Raw genomic sequence first — 20,104 nt, 5'->3', positions numbered from 1 at the left:
TATCACCGGCATACATCGTGAAATTTGTTAATTTAGCAGCAACGGCACAATGAAATACATGATAATATACAAATAAATAAATAAATCGATTACAGTAAGTATGTACATATATTGAATAGATTAAAACTAGTGCAAAAACAGAAATAACATATATTTTTAAAAAAAGGAAATTAACTAGCATTCATGAGATCAATGTCCATTTAGGAATTGTATTGCAGAGGGGGAGAAGCTGTTCCTGAATCACTGAGTGTGTGCCTTCAGGCTTCTGTACCTCTTTCCCGACAGTAACAGTGAGAAGAAGGCACACCTTGGGCATGAACTACAACATACATAGTAACATAATGGGTGTTCAAATTTTGCAGTGCACTTTCTCCTTGCCTGTAGTTCTGTATTATTAAAAGTGAAGGCATTGGTCAAACTACAACTGGAGTATTCTGAGCAGTTTTTTTTTGCCCCTTATCTAAGAAAGGATGTGCTGGCATTAAAGAGGGTCAAGGGAAGGTTCACAAGAATGATCCACGGAATGAAAGGGTTAATATATGAGGAGCATTTGATGGCTCTCAGCCTTTACAAACTGCAGGTTGGAAGAATGATGGGGCATCTCATTGAAACCTATTGAATATTGAAAGACCTAGATACAGTAGACATGGAGAGAGTGTTTACTATACTGGGGGAGTGTAGGACCAGATGATATAGCCTCAGAATAGAAGGATGATCATTTAGGACCAGGAGGAATTTCTTTAGGTAGACGGTGGTGAATCTGTGGAATTTATTACCATAGGTAGCTGTGGAGGCCAACATTTTAGATATATTTCAAGTGACTGGATCCCAAGAAACAAAATTAGTTGAATGCCTACAAGATGGTGTTTTAGAGCAGCTTGTGGTTAAACCTACTAGGGGAAAGGCCATTCTGGATTTGTCCTGACGAAGGGTCTTGGCCTGAAACGTCGACTGCACCTCTTCCTAGAGATGCTGCCTGGCCTGCTGCGTTCACCAGCAACTTTGATGTATGTTGTTTCTGGATTTGGTAATGTGTTATTAATCAGATTTGATTCGGGAGCTTAAGTCAAGGAACCCTGAGGAGACAAAAATCATAATGTCATAGACTTCACCCTGCAATTACAAGGGAGAAACTAAAGTCAGATGCATCAATATTACAGTGGTGTAAACGGAATTATAAAGGCATGAGGGAGGAGCTGGACAAAGTTGATTGGAAGGGGACACTAGCAGGGACGTCAACAGAACAGCAATGACGAGTTTCTGGTTGAAATTCGGAAGGCACAGGATAGATGCATCCCAAACAAGAAGTATTCTGAAGGGAGGATGATAAGGGAAGTCAAAAACAGCATAACAGCAAACGAGAGGGCATATAATGGAGCAAAAAATTAGTGAGAAGCTAGAGAATTGGCAAGCTTTTAGAAACAAACAGAAGGCAACTAAAAAGCCAAAAGGAGGGAAAAGATGAAATATGAAGGTAAGCTAGCCAATAATTTCAAAGAAAGTACCAGAATTTTTGTAAAAAGATATATAAAGAGTAAAAGAGAGGCGAGAGTATATATCAGACCACTGGAAAATGACAATGGAGAGGTAGTAATGGGGCACAAGGAAATGGCAGACAAACTAAATAAGTATTTTGCTTCCATCTTCACTGAGGAAGATACTAGCTGTATGCTGGAAGTTCAAGAGTATCAGGGAGCAGAAGTGAGTGCAATTCCTATTACTCGGGAGAAAGTACTTGGGAAGCTGAAAGGTCTGAAGGTAAATAAGTCACCTGGACCAGGTGGACAACACACCAGGGTTAAAGAGATTATGAAGACATTAGTAATGATCTTTCTCGAATCACTAGATTCTGGAATGGTTCCGGACGACTGGAAAATTGCAAATGTCACTCCACTCTTCAAGAAGGGAGGGAGGCAGAAGAATGGAAATTATAGCCAGTAAGCCAGACCTCAGTTATTGGGAAGCTGTTGGAGTCATTTGTTAAGGAAGCGGTATCGGCAGTTTGAGGCACATGATAAAACAGGCCAAAGTCAGCATGGTTTCCTTAAGGGAAAATCTTGCCTGAGAAATCTGTAGAAATTCTTTGAGGATAGTCAAAGGAGAATCGGTGGATGTTGTGTACTTGTATTTTCAGAAGGCCTTTGAGAAGGTGTCACACATAAGCCTGCTTAACAAGATAAAAGCCCATGATATTACAGGAAAGATAGTAGCATGGATATAGGATTCGCTTATTGGCTGGAGAATAGAGAGGAATCACAAATCAGCCATGATGGAATGGCAGAGCAGACTTAATGGGCCAAATGGCCTAATTCTGATTCTGTAGTCTTATGGTCTATTAGTTTTACTGCAATTTTGACAAAAGGACGTTGAATCGTAGTTATTTTTCTCCATATTCTTTCTTTGGAAAACATTCTCCCAAAATCCTGCTTTGGAAATAAAATCTTACAAAAGTAATTTTTTTTGAGCTAATTTCAAGGAAGGAGCAGTGAGAGAGGATGATGAAAATAAGTTTTATTTGTGCTGCTATTTTGAAAACGAGATTTTTTGTCAACTATTAAACGTTTGTAATATAATACTGTAATCTAGTAATCTTTGCCTATTCAATATTTATATGCATATTTGTAAATGCATATATGCATTTCATGACAACGGGGGTTTGTAAAATTAACATTTAATAACCATCTAAAGCTAAATTGACTGCTTCCATCAGAAACAGGTGACATTTTGGATTTAAGATTAAACGATGTAAATGATTGGTGGCTGCAGGTTTGCACTTCCGGATGTGCTTTGTATTCTTGAAAGCAGTAACACTTCAAAATCAATTTGAAAAGCTGGTGGCTTGGCAGAATAAAACAAATCTTGGTTTAACAGATGTGGAAAAAATATACCCCTTCTCTGGAGAGTTAAATTTGGGATTATTTAAGTTTAGTTAGCATTTCAATAAAATGCTCTGTCAAACACAATGAAGTCTGTGCCAAAATTACTGATAAATCCACTGTATTGAATCTGCAAGTTACGACTTTCATTGTTTCTTTTTCTTGGTCAGTCGGCCTGTAGGGAATATTCGACAAGATGCATGTTTGTGTTTTTGAAGTACTTCATTGACTTTTTAATGCATGGATATAAATCGCCTGCCACGAGCTAAAGCAGTGATTTATTTCCCAGTCCTAGAATATCATTTGATAGTCTTGTGAAATTAAACTCTCCTGCTGCTGTAGTCCACTTGCAATTTTAAATATTTTAAAATATCAGTTAAGGTATAGAATCTGAGGCTATCATTGAAAATCAAGGCAGTAATATCTACAAAAGAAAAAAAATAGATTACTTATGGACCAGCCAGTTTAGCACCAGTAGTGAAGAATTGTCTGAAATTTTTCATCATTGACTCTGACATCAACTGGGGAGCTCTTTACAGAAGGTTACAATGGATTTTTAAAGGCCATGTCTAACCATAATGAGCTATTTCTAGCATGATGTCTCATGATGCCATCTCTGGACATCATGCATCTGAACATCTAGAGAAGATACAATAAGGTACCTACTCAGGAAATTACTATAAAAATAAACATACTTGAAATTAGAGGTAGCCTTGTGACATAAGGTGCTGGTCAGTTTCGAATTGGCAGTGGTGCATAAAAGTAAAGCAAATACTTGGAAGAATACACAAAATATTGTTCCAAAAGTATTTGTGTTTGGGCCTCAATTTTTCACCCTATATCAGTTGATGGCATTGAGAACTTTGTATTTACAATTTCAGATGATACTGTTGATGGGCAAAGGGTCAGCGTGGATGTGGTGAGCCGGTTAGCTCAATTCCATGCTGTATAACTCTATGAATAAGTTGGGGCCTTGGTAAATCCTGTGGATGGGAATAGAATACAAGACTAAAACCATGAATGAACGCCTTGTCTTGCCACCAATGTAAACAATTCCTAAAACATCATATTTCTTAAAAAAAAACAAATCCTTTTGGAGTTTTATTCATTTCGGGGGGATACTAATGCAAAAGTGATGTGTGAGCTTAGTTTATGTGGAACCTCAGTTAGATTCCTATCAGGAAGGTCATATTATGAACAGCAGATTCATGGATATGACACTGGGTTTGACTATAAGGTCAAATTCTATCAGCTTTGTTTCTATTCTCTGAAGTTTCAATGCTTAAGTGGTGATCTCATTGAGGTGTCTCAATTTATAAAGAGATTCTGCCAAATATGGGCAAAGAAACTCTATTTCCTCAAAGTTGGGAGTGGTCAATTAGGAGTGGAAATAGAAGGTATTTTCTCAAACTGAAAGAAGTGGAAATCTGAAACCTCCTTTCAATTAGAGTGAATGCTGGATTCATTAAACTGTTGAAGTAATTCGAAGGTTGTGAATCCTTGGAACTCTGACCCTTGAGGTTTGTAGTTGCCTAATCTGCTGAATTCAGTTTGGCCAGTTATTGCCTCAGCATCAGTAATCATCAGTAAAGTCATGATAAAAGAAATAAAATATTCCTATCATATCCCAGCTAGTAATAAATTGTTCACTGATGCTCAGTTAGGATAATGCGTGCAAATTGCATTCAAAGTTCCATTAGTTACATAAAGTTTTTTTTAATTCTTTGACTCCTGCTCAATCTGTGCCATGATCCAATTTAACCTGGCAGCAATTTAGAGTATAATTAAGATAACACTGCATTAATTTCAATGCGATATTACGCTTAAAAGTGGTAATTTGATCATTTTTGATGAATACAGTTGAAGATGGATTTACCATAAAGATGAGCATTTCAATCTGACTCTTGTCCAACTGTAGTTCATTTAAAATAATTTATTTACTTAGAAAGTCTTTGTAAAACCATCTACTGGTAATATTCAGTTTCTGTAGTCTGTTTGATAGATAGTTTTTAAACTTGCCTTTTAGTGAGCTTCTGTTACAAAAGAAGTGAAGATCCTAGAAAAGTTGTGAAAACATTGACCAGGGGTAAGTGATTTCAGCTACAAAGGGAGGCGCTGGAGATTTTCTCCTTGGAGCAAAGGTGGTTGAAAGGAGATCTGAAAGGAACAGAGATGGTTGTGAGGAGATTTGAAAGAGCACTAGCAATGACACGGTAGAGCTGCTGCCTGACATCTCACTGGACTGGATTCAGTCCTGATCTCCAGTGCTGTCTATGTGACTGCATGAGTTTCTTCTCTCACTCAGCATTGTGGGTTGGTAAGTTAGTTAGCTACTGTTGCCCCCACCTCCCTCACACAGTGTGCAGGTGAACGGTGGAATCTGGTGTAAACTGATGGGAATTTAATATTAAAACAGATTGGTAATTGATGGTTGGCATGGGCCTGGTGTCATAGGACCTGTTTCCAATGCTCTATGAACTTGCAGCGTTGATCATAACATGTTCACATGAGGTAAGTGGGAAGGATGTGCACCCATTGGAAGATACTTCAGAAAATAAAACGGAGGGTTCATGTATACCATTTTCATCAAAGATAAAAGAGGACGCATAGGAAAACTTTTTACATAAACCTTTGTGGTTATGACTGTTTTCAGCCATTTTGAAAGGGAACTGAAGAGGCACTAGTTAGAATAAATTGCAAAGCTACAGTGGGACTGTGGGTATTAATAAAGGGAAATTCTCTCCAACTGAATGCTTTCATTATTATGAATGCTTTCATAATTCTATGACATAAAAGATGGGGCGAGATTGTTCAACCTGGCACCCACTGACCAGCGACCAACTGGGAGATCAGAGGCTTGAAAGGAGGAAATTTCACCAGGTCCACTGACTGAGAAGAAAAGGCAGCAGCTCGCAGCAGTTTTATGTTTTTGCAGCACTGACCAGCAGCCAGTTGGGAGATCAGAAGATTGAAAGGAGGGAATTTCACTCAGGTCTGCTGACCAAGTCAAAAGGGTAGCAACTGGCAGCAGTGTTTTGGAGCTCTGACCGCCGGTCATCATCAAAGAGGACAGAGTTGGACTGGTGATTCTGAGGCTTTAGCTCTTTGAGAGTTCAGTCAGAGAAAGTAAAAAAAAAAGATTCAGCTAGAGTTTTTTTCTTCTCTCCCTTCTTTATATTTGCTCAGTTAGGACAGTGGAGTTGCCAGGCAGGATGTAGGATAGTAGAATGCTCCTCATGTGGGATGTGGGAAGGCAGGGAGACCTCCAGTGTCCCTCGCATCTGCATAAGTGCATCCAGCTACAGCTTATAATAATCCGCGTTAAGGAGTTAGAGCTGGAACTGGATGAACTTCAGGGGATCATTCGAGAGGCTGAAGAGGTGATAGGTAGGACATATAGAGAGGTAATTACTCCCAGGAAACTGGGTGACAGGAAGGGGAAAGGGGTTAAGGAGCCAGTGCAGAATACCCCCGTGGCCATCCCTTAACAATAGGTATATGGGGGTGGGGGGAGGTGGGAATGACCTTTCAGAGAAAAGTTTCAGGTGCTGAATCTGGCTCTGAGAATCAGAAGAGGAGGAGGAATAAGAGGCCTGATAAAAGAGGATTCATTAGTTAGTAGAACAAACAGGAGACTCCCAGGCGGTAGGTTGTCTCCCAGGTGCCAGGGTTCAGGACACTTCTGATCAATTATTCAGCATTCTCAAATGGAAGGGTGGAACAGCCAGAGGTCATTGTCTATATAGATACTAATGACATGGGTAGGGCAAGTGATGAGTTTCTGTAGAGGGAGTTCAGGAGCTAGGTGCTAAGTTAAAGAGCAGGACCTCCAAGGTTGTGATCTCAGGATTGCTGCCTGTGCTATGTGTTAGTCAGGTCAGAACTAGAAGCATTATGCAGTTTAATACATGGCTAAGGAATTGTTGTAGGAGGGAGAGGATAAGATTTTTAGATTATTGGGCTCTCTTCCAGGGAAGGTGGGAACCTGTACAGAAGGAATGGTTTGCACCTGAACTGGAGGGGGACTAATGACCTAGTGGGAAGGTTTGCTAATGCTGCATGGTGGGGTTTAAACTGGAGTTGCAGGGAAACCGAATGCAGGAACAGTAAGTGGAGAGGTTGTGGAGACATGTTGTTCAATCCTCAGGCAAAGTCAGGAATCAAAAGATTGAGCATGGTACGACTAGTGTCCTGAGCTGTGTATACAGTCGTCCCTCGGTATTCGCGGGGGATTGGTTCCAGGACCCCCCGCGGATACCAAAATCCACGGATGCTGAAGTCCCTTATATAGAGTAGTATTTGCATATAACCTACGCACATCCTCCCGTATACTTTAAATCACCTCTAGATTACTTATAATACCTAATACAATGTAAATGCTATATAAATAGTTGTTATACTGTATTGTTTAGGGAATAATGACAAGAAAAACAGTCTGTACATGTTCAGTACAGACACAACCATCGTAGCTCTTCTGGGACCGCTGATGCTGCCTCGGTATCAGCCGATGCCAATTCTCCCGTGATCTTTAAGTTCTTGAGGCTGTAGTGCTTTACATAGCCAGCCAGCCGTCCCTTACTAGCCTTAAACTCCTTCCTCTCGCTCACAAGTAGCGAACGAATGAGACGCAAGGCAAACAATGCTCAAACAACGAGTGCTGGAGAGAGACTGAGGATCTGTGAAATGGCGGAAGGCTACAGCAGGATATGCCTGCACATCACTTCATTTGCGTGGATTCAGCGTAGTGCTCGGCGCACAGCAAATTCAAGTTTTGCTTTCTGGAACTTACTGGAATTTTATTTTCGAATATTTTCGATCCGCAGTTGGTTTAATCCTCGGATGTGGAACCCGCAGATACGGAGGGCCAATTTCATGGTGTGAGCAGAATTATCTGCAGCTTAATCTAAGGAGCTGGTGGTAGACCTGAGGAGAGCTAAGGCACCAGTGACCCCTGTTTCCATCCAGGGGGTCAGTGTGGACATGGTGGAGGATTACAAATACCTGGGGATATGAATTGACAAGAAACTGGACTGGTCAAAGAACACTGAGGCTGTCTACAAGAAGGGTCAGAGCTGTCTCTATTTCCTGAGGAGACTGTGGTCCTTTAACATCTGTCAGACGATGCTGAGGATGTTCTACGAGTCTGTGGTGGTCAGTGCGATCATGTTTGCTGTAGTGTGCTGGGGGGCAGCAGGCTGAGGGTAGCAGACACCAACAGAATCAACAAACTCATTCGCAAGGCCAGTGATGTTGTGGGGATGGAACTGGACTCTCTGACGGTGGTGTCTGAAAAGAGGATGCTGTCCAAGTTGCAAGCCATCTTGGACAATGTCTCCCATCCACTACATAATGTACTGGTTGGGCACAGGAGTACATTCAGCCAGAGACTCATTCCACCAAGATGCAACACAGAGCATCATAGGAAGTCATTCCTGCCTGTGGCCATCAAACTTTACAACTCCTCCCTTGGAGGGTCAGACACCCTGAGCCAATAGGCTGGTCCTGGACTTATTTCCTGGTATAATTTACATATTACTATTTAATTATTTATGGTTTTATTACTACTTAATTATTTAAGGTGCAACTGTAACGAACACCAATTTCCCCCGGGATCAATAAAGTATGACTATGACTATTCCAATGCAAGAAGTATCATAGGAAAGGCGGTTGAGCTCAGGGCATGGATCAACACCTGGAATTATGGCATTGTTGCCATTAGTGAGACTTGGTTGCAGGACGGGCAGGACTGGCAGCTCATTATTCCAGTGTTCCATTGTTTTAGATGTGACAGAGCAGGAGAAATTAAAGGAGAGGGGATGGCATTACTGGATAAGGAAAATGTTACACTAGTGCTCAGTCAGGACAGACTGGAGAACTCAGCTAGTAAGGCTTTATGGGTGGAACTGAGAAATAAGAAAGGTATGACCACGTTAATGTGACTATTACAGACAACACAACAGTCCTAAGATTTAGAGGAACAAATTTGCAGAGAGATTGCAGATTGTTGTAAGAAGCATAAGGTTGATATAGTAGGTGATTTTAATTTTCTACATGTTGGTGGGAGTCCTATACTGTAAAAAGACTAGATGGGATAGAGTTTATCAAATGTGTTCAGGAAATTTTCCTTCATCAGTGCGTAGAAGTCCCAATGACAGAGTGTGCAATACTTGATGTGCTGTTAGGGAATGGGAAAGGGTATGTGACAGAAGTTTGTGTAGGGGAACACTTTGCATCCAGTGACCACAATGCCATTAGTTTCAAAGTAAATATGTGAAAAGATAGGTCTGGTCTGCAGTTTGAGATTCTGCATTGGAGAAAGCCCAATTTTGATGGTATCAGAAATGATCTGGTATGTGGATTGGGACAGGCTGTTTTTTGGCAAAGGTAGACTTGATAGTGGGAGCCCTTCAAAAGAAATTTTGTGAGTACAAAGCTGAATGTGCTTGTCAGAATAAAAGGTAAAGATAACAAGTGTGGGGAACCTTGGTTTTCAAGAGATATTGAGGCCCTGGTTAGAAGATAAAAGGGGGTACATAGCAGGTATAGGCAGGTAGGAACAAATAAGGTGCTTATGGAATATAAGAAATGCAAGAGAACACTTAAGAAAGAGATCAGGAGGGCTAAAAGAAGGCATGAGGTTGCTCAAAGCAGACAAGGTGAAGGAGAATCTTAAGGGCTTCTATAGATATGTTAAGACCAAAAGAATTGTGAAGGACAAAATTGGTCCTCTGGAAGATCAGAATGGTAATCTATGTGTGGAGCCAAAAGACAGAGGGGAGAGCTCAAATAATATTTTTGCATCTGTATTTGCTCAGGAGATGGACACAGAGTCTGTAGAAGTGAGGCAAAGCAGCATCAACTTCATTGACCCTGTACAGATTACCGAGGAGGAGGCGTTATCCTGAGGGGTTTCAGGGTGGATAAATCCCCAGGGCCTGACAAGATGTTCCCTTGGACCCTACAAGAGGTTTTTGCAGAAGTCACTAGGAAAATGGCTGAAGGCACGCCAGTGGATGTTGCCTACATGGACTTTAGCAAGGCATTTGACAAGGTCCTGCATGAGCAGTTGGACAAGAAGACAGTAGATTGAATTAGACATTGGCTTTGTGAGCGAAGCTAAAGAGTGGTAGCAGATGGTTACCTCTCTGACTAGTGGAGTGCTGCAGGGATAGGTGCTGGATCCATTGTTGTTTGGCATCTATATCAATTATCTAGATGATAATGTGGTTAACTGGATCAGCAAATTTGCGGATGACACAAGATTGGAGGTGTAGTGGACAGCGAGGAAGGCTATCGTAGCTTGCAGAGGGATCTGCGTCAGCTAGGAAAGTGAGCAGAAAAACTGGCAGATGGAATTTAATGCAGTTCAGTGCGAGGTATTGCACTTTGGTCGGACCAACCATGGAGGTCTTACACAGTGCATAGTAGAGCACTGAGGAGTGTGATAGGACAAAGGAATGTGGGAATACAGGTACATAATTCATTGAAAATGGCGTCACAGGTAGAGGCATCAAGAAAGCTTTTGGCACATTGGCCTTCATAAATCAATATATTGGTTACAGGAGACGGTATGTTATGTTGAAGTTGTATAAGACGTGGTTGAGGCCTTTTTTGGAGTATTGTCTGCAGTTTTGGTCACCTATTTTGTGTCACCAAGGTGGACACAAGAAAGATGTAAACAAGGTTGAAAGAGTACAAAGAAGTCGGTTCCATCTTGGGTATTAGCCTACAAAGTATCCAGGACATCTTCAGGGAGCGGTGTCTCAGAAAGGCAGCATCCATTATTAAGGACCTCCAGCACCCAGGGCATGCCCTTTTCTCACTGTTACCATCAGGTAGGAGATACAGAATCCTGAAGGCACACACTCAGCAATTCAGGAACAGCTTCTTCCCCTCTGTTATCCGATTCCTAGATGGACTTTGATCCTGTGAACACTACCTCACTTTTTCATATATATTATTTCTGTTTTTTACGATTTTTAATCTATTCATTATACGTATAGTGTAATTTATTCATTTATTTGTTCTTCTTTTATATTATGTATTGCATTGAACTGCTAAGTTAACAAATCTCATGACACATGCCAATGATAATAAACCTGATTCTGATTCTGAATTCTGAAAATTTACAAGTATGTTTCCAGGTCTGGAGGAACGGAGCTATAAGGAAAGACTGAATAGGTTAGGACTATATTCATTAGAACATAGAAGATTGAGAGGAGATTTGATAGAGGTATATGAAATTGTGAGTCGTACAGATAGGGTAGATGCAAGCAGGCTTTTTCCACTGCAGTTGGGTGGGATTACAAACAGAGGTCATGGTTTAAGGGTGAAAGCTGAAGAGTTTAAGGGGAACATGAGGGGAAACTTCTTCACTCAGAGGGTCCAGAGAGTGTGGAATGAGCTATCCGCACAAGTGGTCCATACGGGCTCAATGTCAACATTTAAGAAAAGTTTGGGCAGGTACATGGATGGTAGGGGAATGAGGGCTATGTTCCCAGTGCAGGTCGATGGGAGTAGGCAGTCTAAGTGGTTTAGGCATGGACTTGATGGGTCGAGGGGCCTTCTATGCTGTACTTCTCTATGACTCTAAAACCTTTTACATAAACCTTTGTGGTTATGAATGTTATTAGCCATTTTGAAAGGAAACTGAAGAGCACTATTTTGAATAATTTACAAAGCCAGGGGGAAAGATAGGATGGGACTGACAGGATTACTAAAAGGAAAATCTCTCCAACTGGACACTACCTGTGCTTTCAAAATTCTGTGGGCCAGATCATTCGACCCAGCGCTCATTGGCTCTCGTCTTGAAGTATGCGGAGCTCTTTAAACCTCAACTGAGTTCGTAGTAAAGTCCGTGCTGTTTTAGTCCTCTTGTCATGTGGCCAGCCCTCCACATGTGCTGCTGATGTGAGCCGCCTTCCCACCCCACCCTGTGCCAAAGGAAAGTTGGATTTTACTGCTAGGGAACACATCCAATATTGCGCACAATAAGATGGGCTGAGTCTGAGACTCGCTATAATTTTATGCCTTGTATGCTGCCGTAGTACACGCATTCCCATTGGCGAACATGATTTAATGGAAACTGCCTTAACTCCAGGGAGCTAATAAAATGTTGCCACTTCCACCACTGATGTATAAAGAATGTTTCACTGATGGTCCATCACGGATGGTTTTGTGATGCTGAAGTAGCAAACCTTTATAGACTTATTTCTTTGAGCTGCTTCTTGCGACTGGATGTAACGACACATTGATGGTGTGCTGTGTTGTTTGGCTCAGAAATAACTATTCATGGATTTTGTTTAGTTTGATAGTACTTTGGTATAACCATACTCATCCGGTTTTGGATTGTAGATAGAACTGTCCTTGAGCAGAAATATGTTTTCATTTATTTAAATTTCATTAAATCAAATAATTATTTATTATTTTCTTGATTTGTGTACTAATAGTAGGAAGATTTGACCCCATGCAAAGCATATAAAAATTAATTACTGAAAATTCATGGCACTTTTCAGATGTACACAGCTGGCTGGCAAGGTTCCATGCTGATTATTCATGGCCTTTGTATTTAAACTAATGAAAATATGAAAGAAACTATGAAGTAACATGGAAAGCTAAAAGCAGTTCCACCCCTCCGGAGCCCCAAACCAGTGGTCCCATTCATTCCTAGGTTACCATTAAGCCAGAAGCCTCCTGCCTCTCCGGACTGTCCAGGTGCACTGATGAATATTGGCAGTCATTACCTATGGAAGTCTCCTGATGACATAATGGCCAAGAGTTTCAAGTCCCAGTGGTGTGGAGAGAATGCAGCTTCACTGCCAGTCTGGCAACTATCTGATTGCAAGCTGCTAGAACTGCAAATGCTGTTAGATGGCCCAGTCATATCAGCCTTTTAAATTTAAATGTCTTCTCAAAGGCTTGGAAATTAGGTGCAGTTTACGCAAAGTCAGCACAACTTCTGTTCAACTTGCACAGGCAGCCTTGTTCCACACCCTTACCACCCTCTGAGTGAAAAAGATTCCCCTCATGTTCCCCTTGAACAAGTCACCTTTCACCCTAACCCATGACCTCTAGTAGTTTCACTCAACCTCAGTGGAAAAGCCTGCTTGCGTTTACCATATCTATACCCTTCAATTTTACATACCCCTATCCAATCTCTCCTCAATCTTCTATATTCTAGGGAATAAAGTTCTAACCTATTCCATCTTTCCTTATAACTCAGGTCCTTCAAACCCAGCAACACCTTTGTAAATTTTCTCTGTGCGCTTTCAATCTTACTTACATCTTTCCTGTAAGCCTGTAGGTGACCAAAACTGCACACAACACTCCAAATTAGGCCTCACCAATGTCTTGTACAACTTCAACATAACATCCCAACTCCTGCACTCAGTAATTTGATTTATGAAGGCCAATGTGCCAAAAGCTTTCTTTACAACCCTATCTTCCTGTGACATCACTTTTAATGAATTATGGACTGGTATTTTCAGATCCCTTTGTTCCACCACACACCTCAGTGCCCGACAGCTCACTATGTAAGACCTAACCTTGTTTGGTCCTCCGAAAGTTCAACACTTGCTACATTAAATTCCATCTGCCATTTTTCAGCCCATTACTACACCCCCACTCTTGGAGTTATCCACAAATTTGCTCTTCTAGTTAACCACATTATCGCCCAGATATTTGATATAGATGACAAACAACAATGGACATAGCACCGATCCCTGTGACACTTGATTAGTCACAGGCCTCCAGTCAGAGAGTCAGCCATCTACTACCACTCTCTGGCTTCTCCCACAAAGCCAATGTCTCATCCAATTTACTACTTCATCTTGAATGCCAAGTGACTGAACCTTCTTGACTAGCCTCATCTGGGACCTTGTCAAATGCCTTGCTGAAGTCCATATAGACAACATCTATTGTTTTGTCTTCATCCACTTTCCTGGTAACTTCCTCAAAAAACTGGGTAAGATTGGTTAGGGATTGGCCATGCTGACTATCCCTAATCAGTCCCTGTCTATCCCAATAACAGTCTCTTAAAATGCCTTCCAATAACTTTCCCATTAGTGATGTCAGGCTCACCGGCCTATAATTTCCTGGTTTATTCTAAGAGCCTTTCTTGGACAGCAGAACAACATTGGCTATCCTCCAATCCTCCAGGAGCTCACCTGTTGCTAAGGATGATTTGAATATCTCTGCTAGGGCATCTGCAATTTCTGCACTTGCCTCCCACAGGGTCCAAAGGAACACCTTGTCAGGTCCTGGGGATTTGTCCACCCTAATTTGCCTCAAGACAATGAACACCTCCTCCTCTGTATAGAGTCCATGACCTGGCTTCTTATTTGCCTCACTTCCATTGACTCTGTGTCCATCTTTGAGTAACTACTGATATAAAAATGCATTTAGTATTTCCTCCATCTCTTTTGGCTCCACGTATAGATTACCATTCTGATTTTCCAGAGAACCAATCTTGTCCCTTACAATCCTCTCAACCGGACGACGAGTTCTTGAAATTAATGACATTATAATCACTAGATACAAAATGTTCCCCTACAAAAGCTTCTGTCATCTGCCCTGTGTCATTTGCTAATTGGAGATCAAGTATCATGCACTGCCTCATTAGGACTTCTATGTACTTCTATGTATTACAGTATGGGAGTTCTGGTCAATATTTGAAAAGTTAAAATCACCTACTATCACAACTTTGTGTTTCTTGCAACAGTCTGCGTTATCTCCACAAACTTCTTCCTCTAAATCCCGCAGACTGTTGGGTGGTCTATAATATAGCCCCATTACCCTGATCATACCTTTCTTATTCCTCAGTTCCACCCATAAAGCCACACTAGATGAGTTCTCCAATCTGTCCTGACAGCACTGCTCTGACGCATTTCCTGACTAGTAATGTCACCACTCTCCCTTTAATCATTCCTGCACTTTCACATCTAAAACAACGCAGGCCTGGAATATTGAGCTGCCAGTCTTGCCCCTGCTGCAACCAAGTCTCACTAATGGCTACAATATCATTATTCCATGTGTTAGTCCATGCCTTGAGCTTATATGCCTTTCTTGTAATACCTCTTGCATTGAAATATACACAACCCAGAATATTGGCCCCATCATGCTCACCCTGTTGATTCCTGGCTTTATCTGAGGTCTTAGTAGCACCTGTTTCCACAACTAGTCCACTGTTTGTTCTGGCACTCTGGTTCCCAACTTTCTGCAACTCTAATTTAATGCCCCCTACACCCCCCCCCCATCCCATGCAGTACTAGCAAACCTTCCTGCTAGGACAGGGGTTCCCAAAATTTTTATGCCATGGACCAATGCCATTAAGCAAGGGGTCTGTGAACTCCAGGTTAAGAACCCCTGTGCTAGAGTGCTCCCGATTATGTTTTAAACCAGTGTTGATATTGTACCATGTGGTATCAGCTCCAGAGGAAAGGTATGAGAGACTTCTGGATAAAACATTTTCACTTGTCTTGGGTTTGATGCCCCATGCACCAATGTTGAACCCTGACAATGAATTTATAGTGAAAGTGTAGTATTTGAGTCATTACCTTTGATAAGTTATTGGTAAGTTGGTAAATTGGTTTATTATTGTCACATTTTCCATCGTAACACCCACGTAGTGCTGAAGGAACTCAGCAGGCAAGGGAGCACCTATGGGTGGAAGTGAAGGGTCTCAGCCTGAAATGACAATTAATCAGGACTGAAAAGACAGAAAATAGATACCATGGGCAGCACAATGCTATTACAGCTCGGGGCATCGGAGTTCAAAGTTCAATTCTGGCATCCCCTGTAAGCAAGATTGTATGTTCCTTCCAGCATGCACTCAGGTTTCCTCTGGGTGCTCCCATTTCCTCCTACAGTCCAAAGGCGTACTGGTTAGTACATAGAACATAGAACAGTACAGGCCCTTCGGCCCACAATGTTGTGCCGACCCTTAAACCCTGCCTCCCATATAACCCCCCCCACCTTAAATTCCTCCATATACCTGGTTAATTAGGTTAATTGTAGGTTAAAAGTAGGTTAATTGGTCATTGTGAATTGCCCCATGATTAGGTTTGGGTTAAAGCGAGGGTTGCCGAGCAGCCCGGAGGGAATATTCCACACTGTGTCCCCAAATGAATAAGTAAATAATGTCAGGTTCTGATGAGGTTGATCTGAATGGCAAAACTACATCAGTGGTAGAGTTGAGGGCAGAGCTTTGAAGTGGCTGGCTTCTTGTGCAGTATAGTTTAAACTTTTGACAATGTGGAACTTAAGTCACTTATAATTTGTACTCAGTCTGAGCTAGTTTTGCTGGTGGCTGAACAAAATGCATCAACGAAACAGAACAACCAAGTGAAAACTCCAGGTCACTTTCTGTTAAGCATATTTTGATTATTCTTCTTATTTACTCTTCGTTTAACTTTGAAGTTATATTTCATATTTTTCGTGTGCAGTCACAAAGAGGAAGAATCAAATATTTCATTCTCAAACATCAACATTTCATTTCCTCTTTGGTGGCAGAACTCAAAAGACAAGATTGCCATGGTTACATTGTGCATTTGCTGTGTTGCTTTGTAGATCTTCCATCATGTGGCAATTTTTTTTTTCTCCTCCCAGCAGCACACGTGCGCCACCTTTGGTTCATTTTGAACTCTTAGCTGAATCTAGGAAAGCAATTTTGCTTAAAATCCAAATGCTATGTGATAGTCAATCAATTTAATATTTGCGAATACTTTCTGTTGGAATCTCACCAATTGGCACAAGGCGTTTCCAGCCAAGAGACGGCCTTGTTATTTCTTTGCCATGGTCTCGTTAAGCTGTGTCCTTCCTCATGCTCGATCCCATTTGGAGCACTTCAGCAGAAGTTGAACCGTGTTGTCAAGGGGTGGCCCACTGCGAGTTTCACCCAGGAGAAGTTTGTGTCTTGCTGTGTCAACCAGGCAGGCTTGTATGTGAATGAGAAGTTTAACTACCACCATCCCACCCACAGCTTTAAACTGCTCACCTGATCTCCTGCACACTCTCAAAACCCCATCAATCTGAGCTTCTTCGCCATGTCAACTCTGTACTTGTCTCTTCCAATTGCTTCTTCGTCCTGCCTGATGCTAGAGTTCCTTTCATAGCTGATGCTTCACCTCCCTATCACCCGCTCTCCCAGTAAATATGGCCTGTTTGGTTCCCTCCACTCCAGTGTCAATGTTCTTGGCTGGCCATTTACCCTGAATTCCATGGCCATCACAATCCCCTTACATCCCTCCACATTCTTGCCTCCGATTCTTGTCTATGAGAGAAGCAAGCAAGGAATACATTATTATGTATGAAGGTATGCAGATCCAGGTATCTTCCAAATGAAACCTCAGTCGCAACTGCACTTTGATACCATGGGACAGAATCGCAGACTGTTTAGAGTAACCAGTTGGTGTATCTGGCTTGTAGTGGCTCAATTAGGAGCAATAGGCTTATCATACTCCTTTGCCCTTTCTTGAAAGCGCTGCAGATTCTTTGCCTTCAGATTCTTACCCAATTCTCTTTTGAATGCTCCTTTACTTTGCCTGAAAATATTTTTTCAGACCGTGAACATTTGCTGCATCAAAAGAAAATTATCTTGAGTCAGTTTTGATTCCTTTTCTGGTAACTTTCATTCTTTGTCATGAAAGAATATAAGGGGATGGTACTTCCACTCAACTTCTAGAAGACAAAGGTCCTCTACCAATCCATTCTAACTATAGCACACAGTTTCATGGGGAGATGTGGACCACTTCCCTCATCTCGGGAGCCATCTCTCATTGAAAGTAGTCATCAAAAATGAAACAGACATACCCTGTCACAGGATTAGATTATCAGGTATACAAATAAAAAGATTCAAGGATTAGCTCAACACTTGCTTGCTGATTCTTGGGAGTCTCTGGCTCATGACTATTTGGAATGAAGTAAAAACATTTGTATGGTATTAGGAAGGTATGCACCATCTCACAAGTTACCCACCTGCCTTTGCAGCAACCATATCCTGCTCCAATTGTGGAATTCTGCTGTTCCCATGGTGGCCCATTAGCCACCTCTGATCCCAGAAAACTGGAGCTTGTTCTTGATCGCAGGACAAAAATGTCCCCTAGTTCTTTATCCCTTCAAGCAGAACTGTTTCTCTCCTTTGAGCCTTTCTGTGCCTTCATGATAGTGAATACGTCTATCAGATCTCCTTGTTGCATAATTTCAGAAGATAATTATCCTCCTTTCTTTACTCTTTCTAGACACATACTGCATTTGTAGCTAAACTAGCATTTAGCCTTCCTCCCTTCCTATTTCTCCATATTAATGCCAACCTTGTGCACTGCCTTGGGAATTTCTACATTGTATTTTTGTAGGTTTAGAACATTGAATAGTATTTTGGAAGCATTTGAATAATAAACTATTCCATTGTCCATACTTAAGTTTCCTAATGATTGTGTGGATTTTGTTTGCAGGCCAAGGAATTACCAACATACAAGGACAATGACTTCATCAATGATGGGCAAAAAATTTACATTAATGAAGACAATAAAAAGATGTTCCTGGAAAAACTTAAGAAGGATGTTGAGGTAAGAAAATGTATAATTGTGTGCTTTCAGTTAAACAGTTCACAGTGCTTTTCCTCAATCCCAAGAGGTATATTTTTTAATTATATACAAATATATAGAAGTGTTGTATAAGAAAAGACCAGTTGGTTGATCATGTCCACACACATAATCCCTGGACCATTTCTCCGAGTGAATGACCATCCTGGCAGGTAACCTCCAGTAGTGGCAGAACTACCTTTGAAAATACTTCTCAGTCACTCTGAAACCATATAGGCAATGCAATATCTTGTATATAATTCATCCCAGCTCCAGGCACTCACCAATCCCATATTTGCCAACCCAGTTCCAGCAAGCATGCTGCCCTATGTTTTGACCTCCAACTTTAGATGTGGTTCTTACTGCATTGCTACCCACATTCCCAATCCCCAGTTCTGGTTGTGTACCGGCCCACCAGCAGGTGTGTGGACAAGTTGGGGGTTCAGCAACATGGCTAGGTGTCCACTGGAGCTGGGAGCTATGACCACGAGTAGATTTGTGGCTGGGACCACATGGGAGCCATGAAGGGAAGCTGATCTACATCTTAATACAGGAATTGGTAACCAGGTGAGGGACAAAGATAGAACCAGTGCATAACTTAATAGAGCTCTCAAAAAAGCAGCATGCGTTGTGAATGGAGAGGAAACAGTTTGAAATATTTTGTCAGGTATAGCAAGTAATTTCTTGGCGTGGATTAAAAAGAGAAAATTATGGGTATTTTTCTGGTTAGCAATATGTAGAGAGTGGCAAACCATGTTAAGCTAAGACTGGTTACAATTTATGCTGGGTTGACTTAGATGAAGGTAGCAAAGATGTGGGTACTACATTTGCTGATGACACAAACTGTTGTGAACATGACATAAGGAAGCAACAAACTGAATCAGTATCCGAATCAGGTGCAATATCATCGGCATGCGTTGTGAAATTTGTTAACTTAGCAGCAGCAGTTCAACGTAATACATGACAATATAGAAAGTAAAAAATAAAATAAATAAATCAATTACAATAAGTATCTATATATGTATATTAAATAGACTAAGATAGTACAAAAACAGAAATAATATGTTTTTTTAAAAAGTGAGGTACTGTACATGGGTTCAATCTCCATTTAGGAATATATGGGAGAGGGGATGAAGCTGTTTCAGAATTGCTGAGTGTGTGCCTCCAGACTTCTGTACCTCCTTCCTGATGGTAACAATGAGAAGAGGTCTGCCCTGGGTGATGGGGCTCCTTAATAATGGATGTCGCCTTTCTGAGGCACCACTCCTTGAAGGTGTTGTGGGCACCGTGGAGGCTAGTACCCAAGATGAAACTGACTAATTTTACAACTTTCTGTAGCTTCTTTCAGTCCTGTGCAGTAGCACCCCCCCCTCCCATACCAGAAAGTGATGCAGCCTGTCGGAATGTTATCCACGGTACAACTGTAGAAGTTTTAAGTGTTTTAGGTGACAAACCAAATCTCTTCAAACTCCTAATGACATATAGCCACTGCCTTGCCTTCTTTATGTTGGGACCAGGTTAGATCCTCAGAAATCTTGACTCCCAGGAACTTGAAATTCCTCACTGTCTCCACTTCTGTTCCCTCTATAAGGATTGGTTTTACCCTTTCTAAAATCCACAATCAACTCTTTCGTCTTACTGACTGAGTGC

General features: G+C 41.4%; 1 protein-coding gene across 3 annotated transcripts in view; it reads left to right on the top strand.

Moving 5' to 3' along the window:
- The window catches only part of pip4k2aa (phosphatidylinositol-5-phosphate 4-kinase, type II, alpha a), a 296,126-nt gene that overhangs the window by 248,794 nt on the left and 27,228 nt on the right, over positions 1 to 20,104 (top strand). For all 3 annotated transcript variants that reach the window (XM_063044236.1, XM_063044235.1, XM_063044237.1), the window contains exon 7: positions 18,326 to 18,439. In XM_063044236.1, coding sequence (XP_062900306.1) covers positions 18,326 to 18,439 — 114 coding nt within the window. The remainder of the gene's footprint in view (positions 1 to 18,325; positions 18,440 to 20,104) is intronic.

Source organism: Mobula hypostoma, chromosome 3, assembly GCF_963921235.1.
Source record: "Mobula hypostoma chromosome 3, sMobHyp1.1, whole genome shotgun sequence".
Lineage (NCBI taxonomy): Eukaryota > Metazoa > Chordata > Chondrichthyes > Myliobatiformes > Myliobatidae > Mobula > Mobula hypostoma.
Note: the sequence above shows the minus strand (reverse complement) of the source record. Positions and strands in the feature narration are given on the sequence as shown.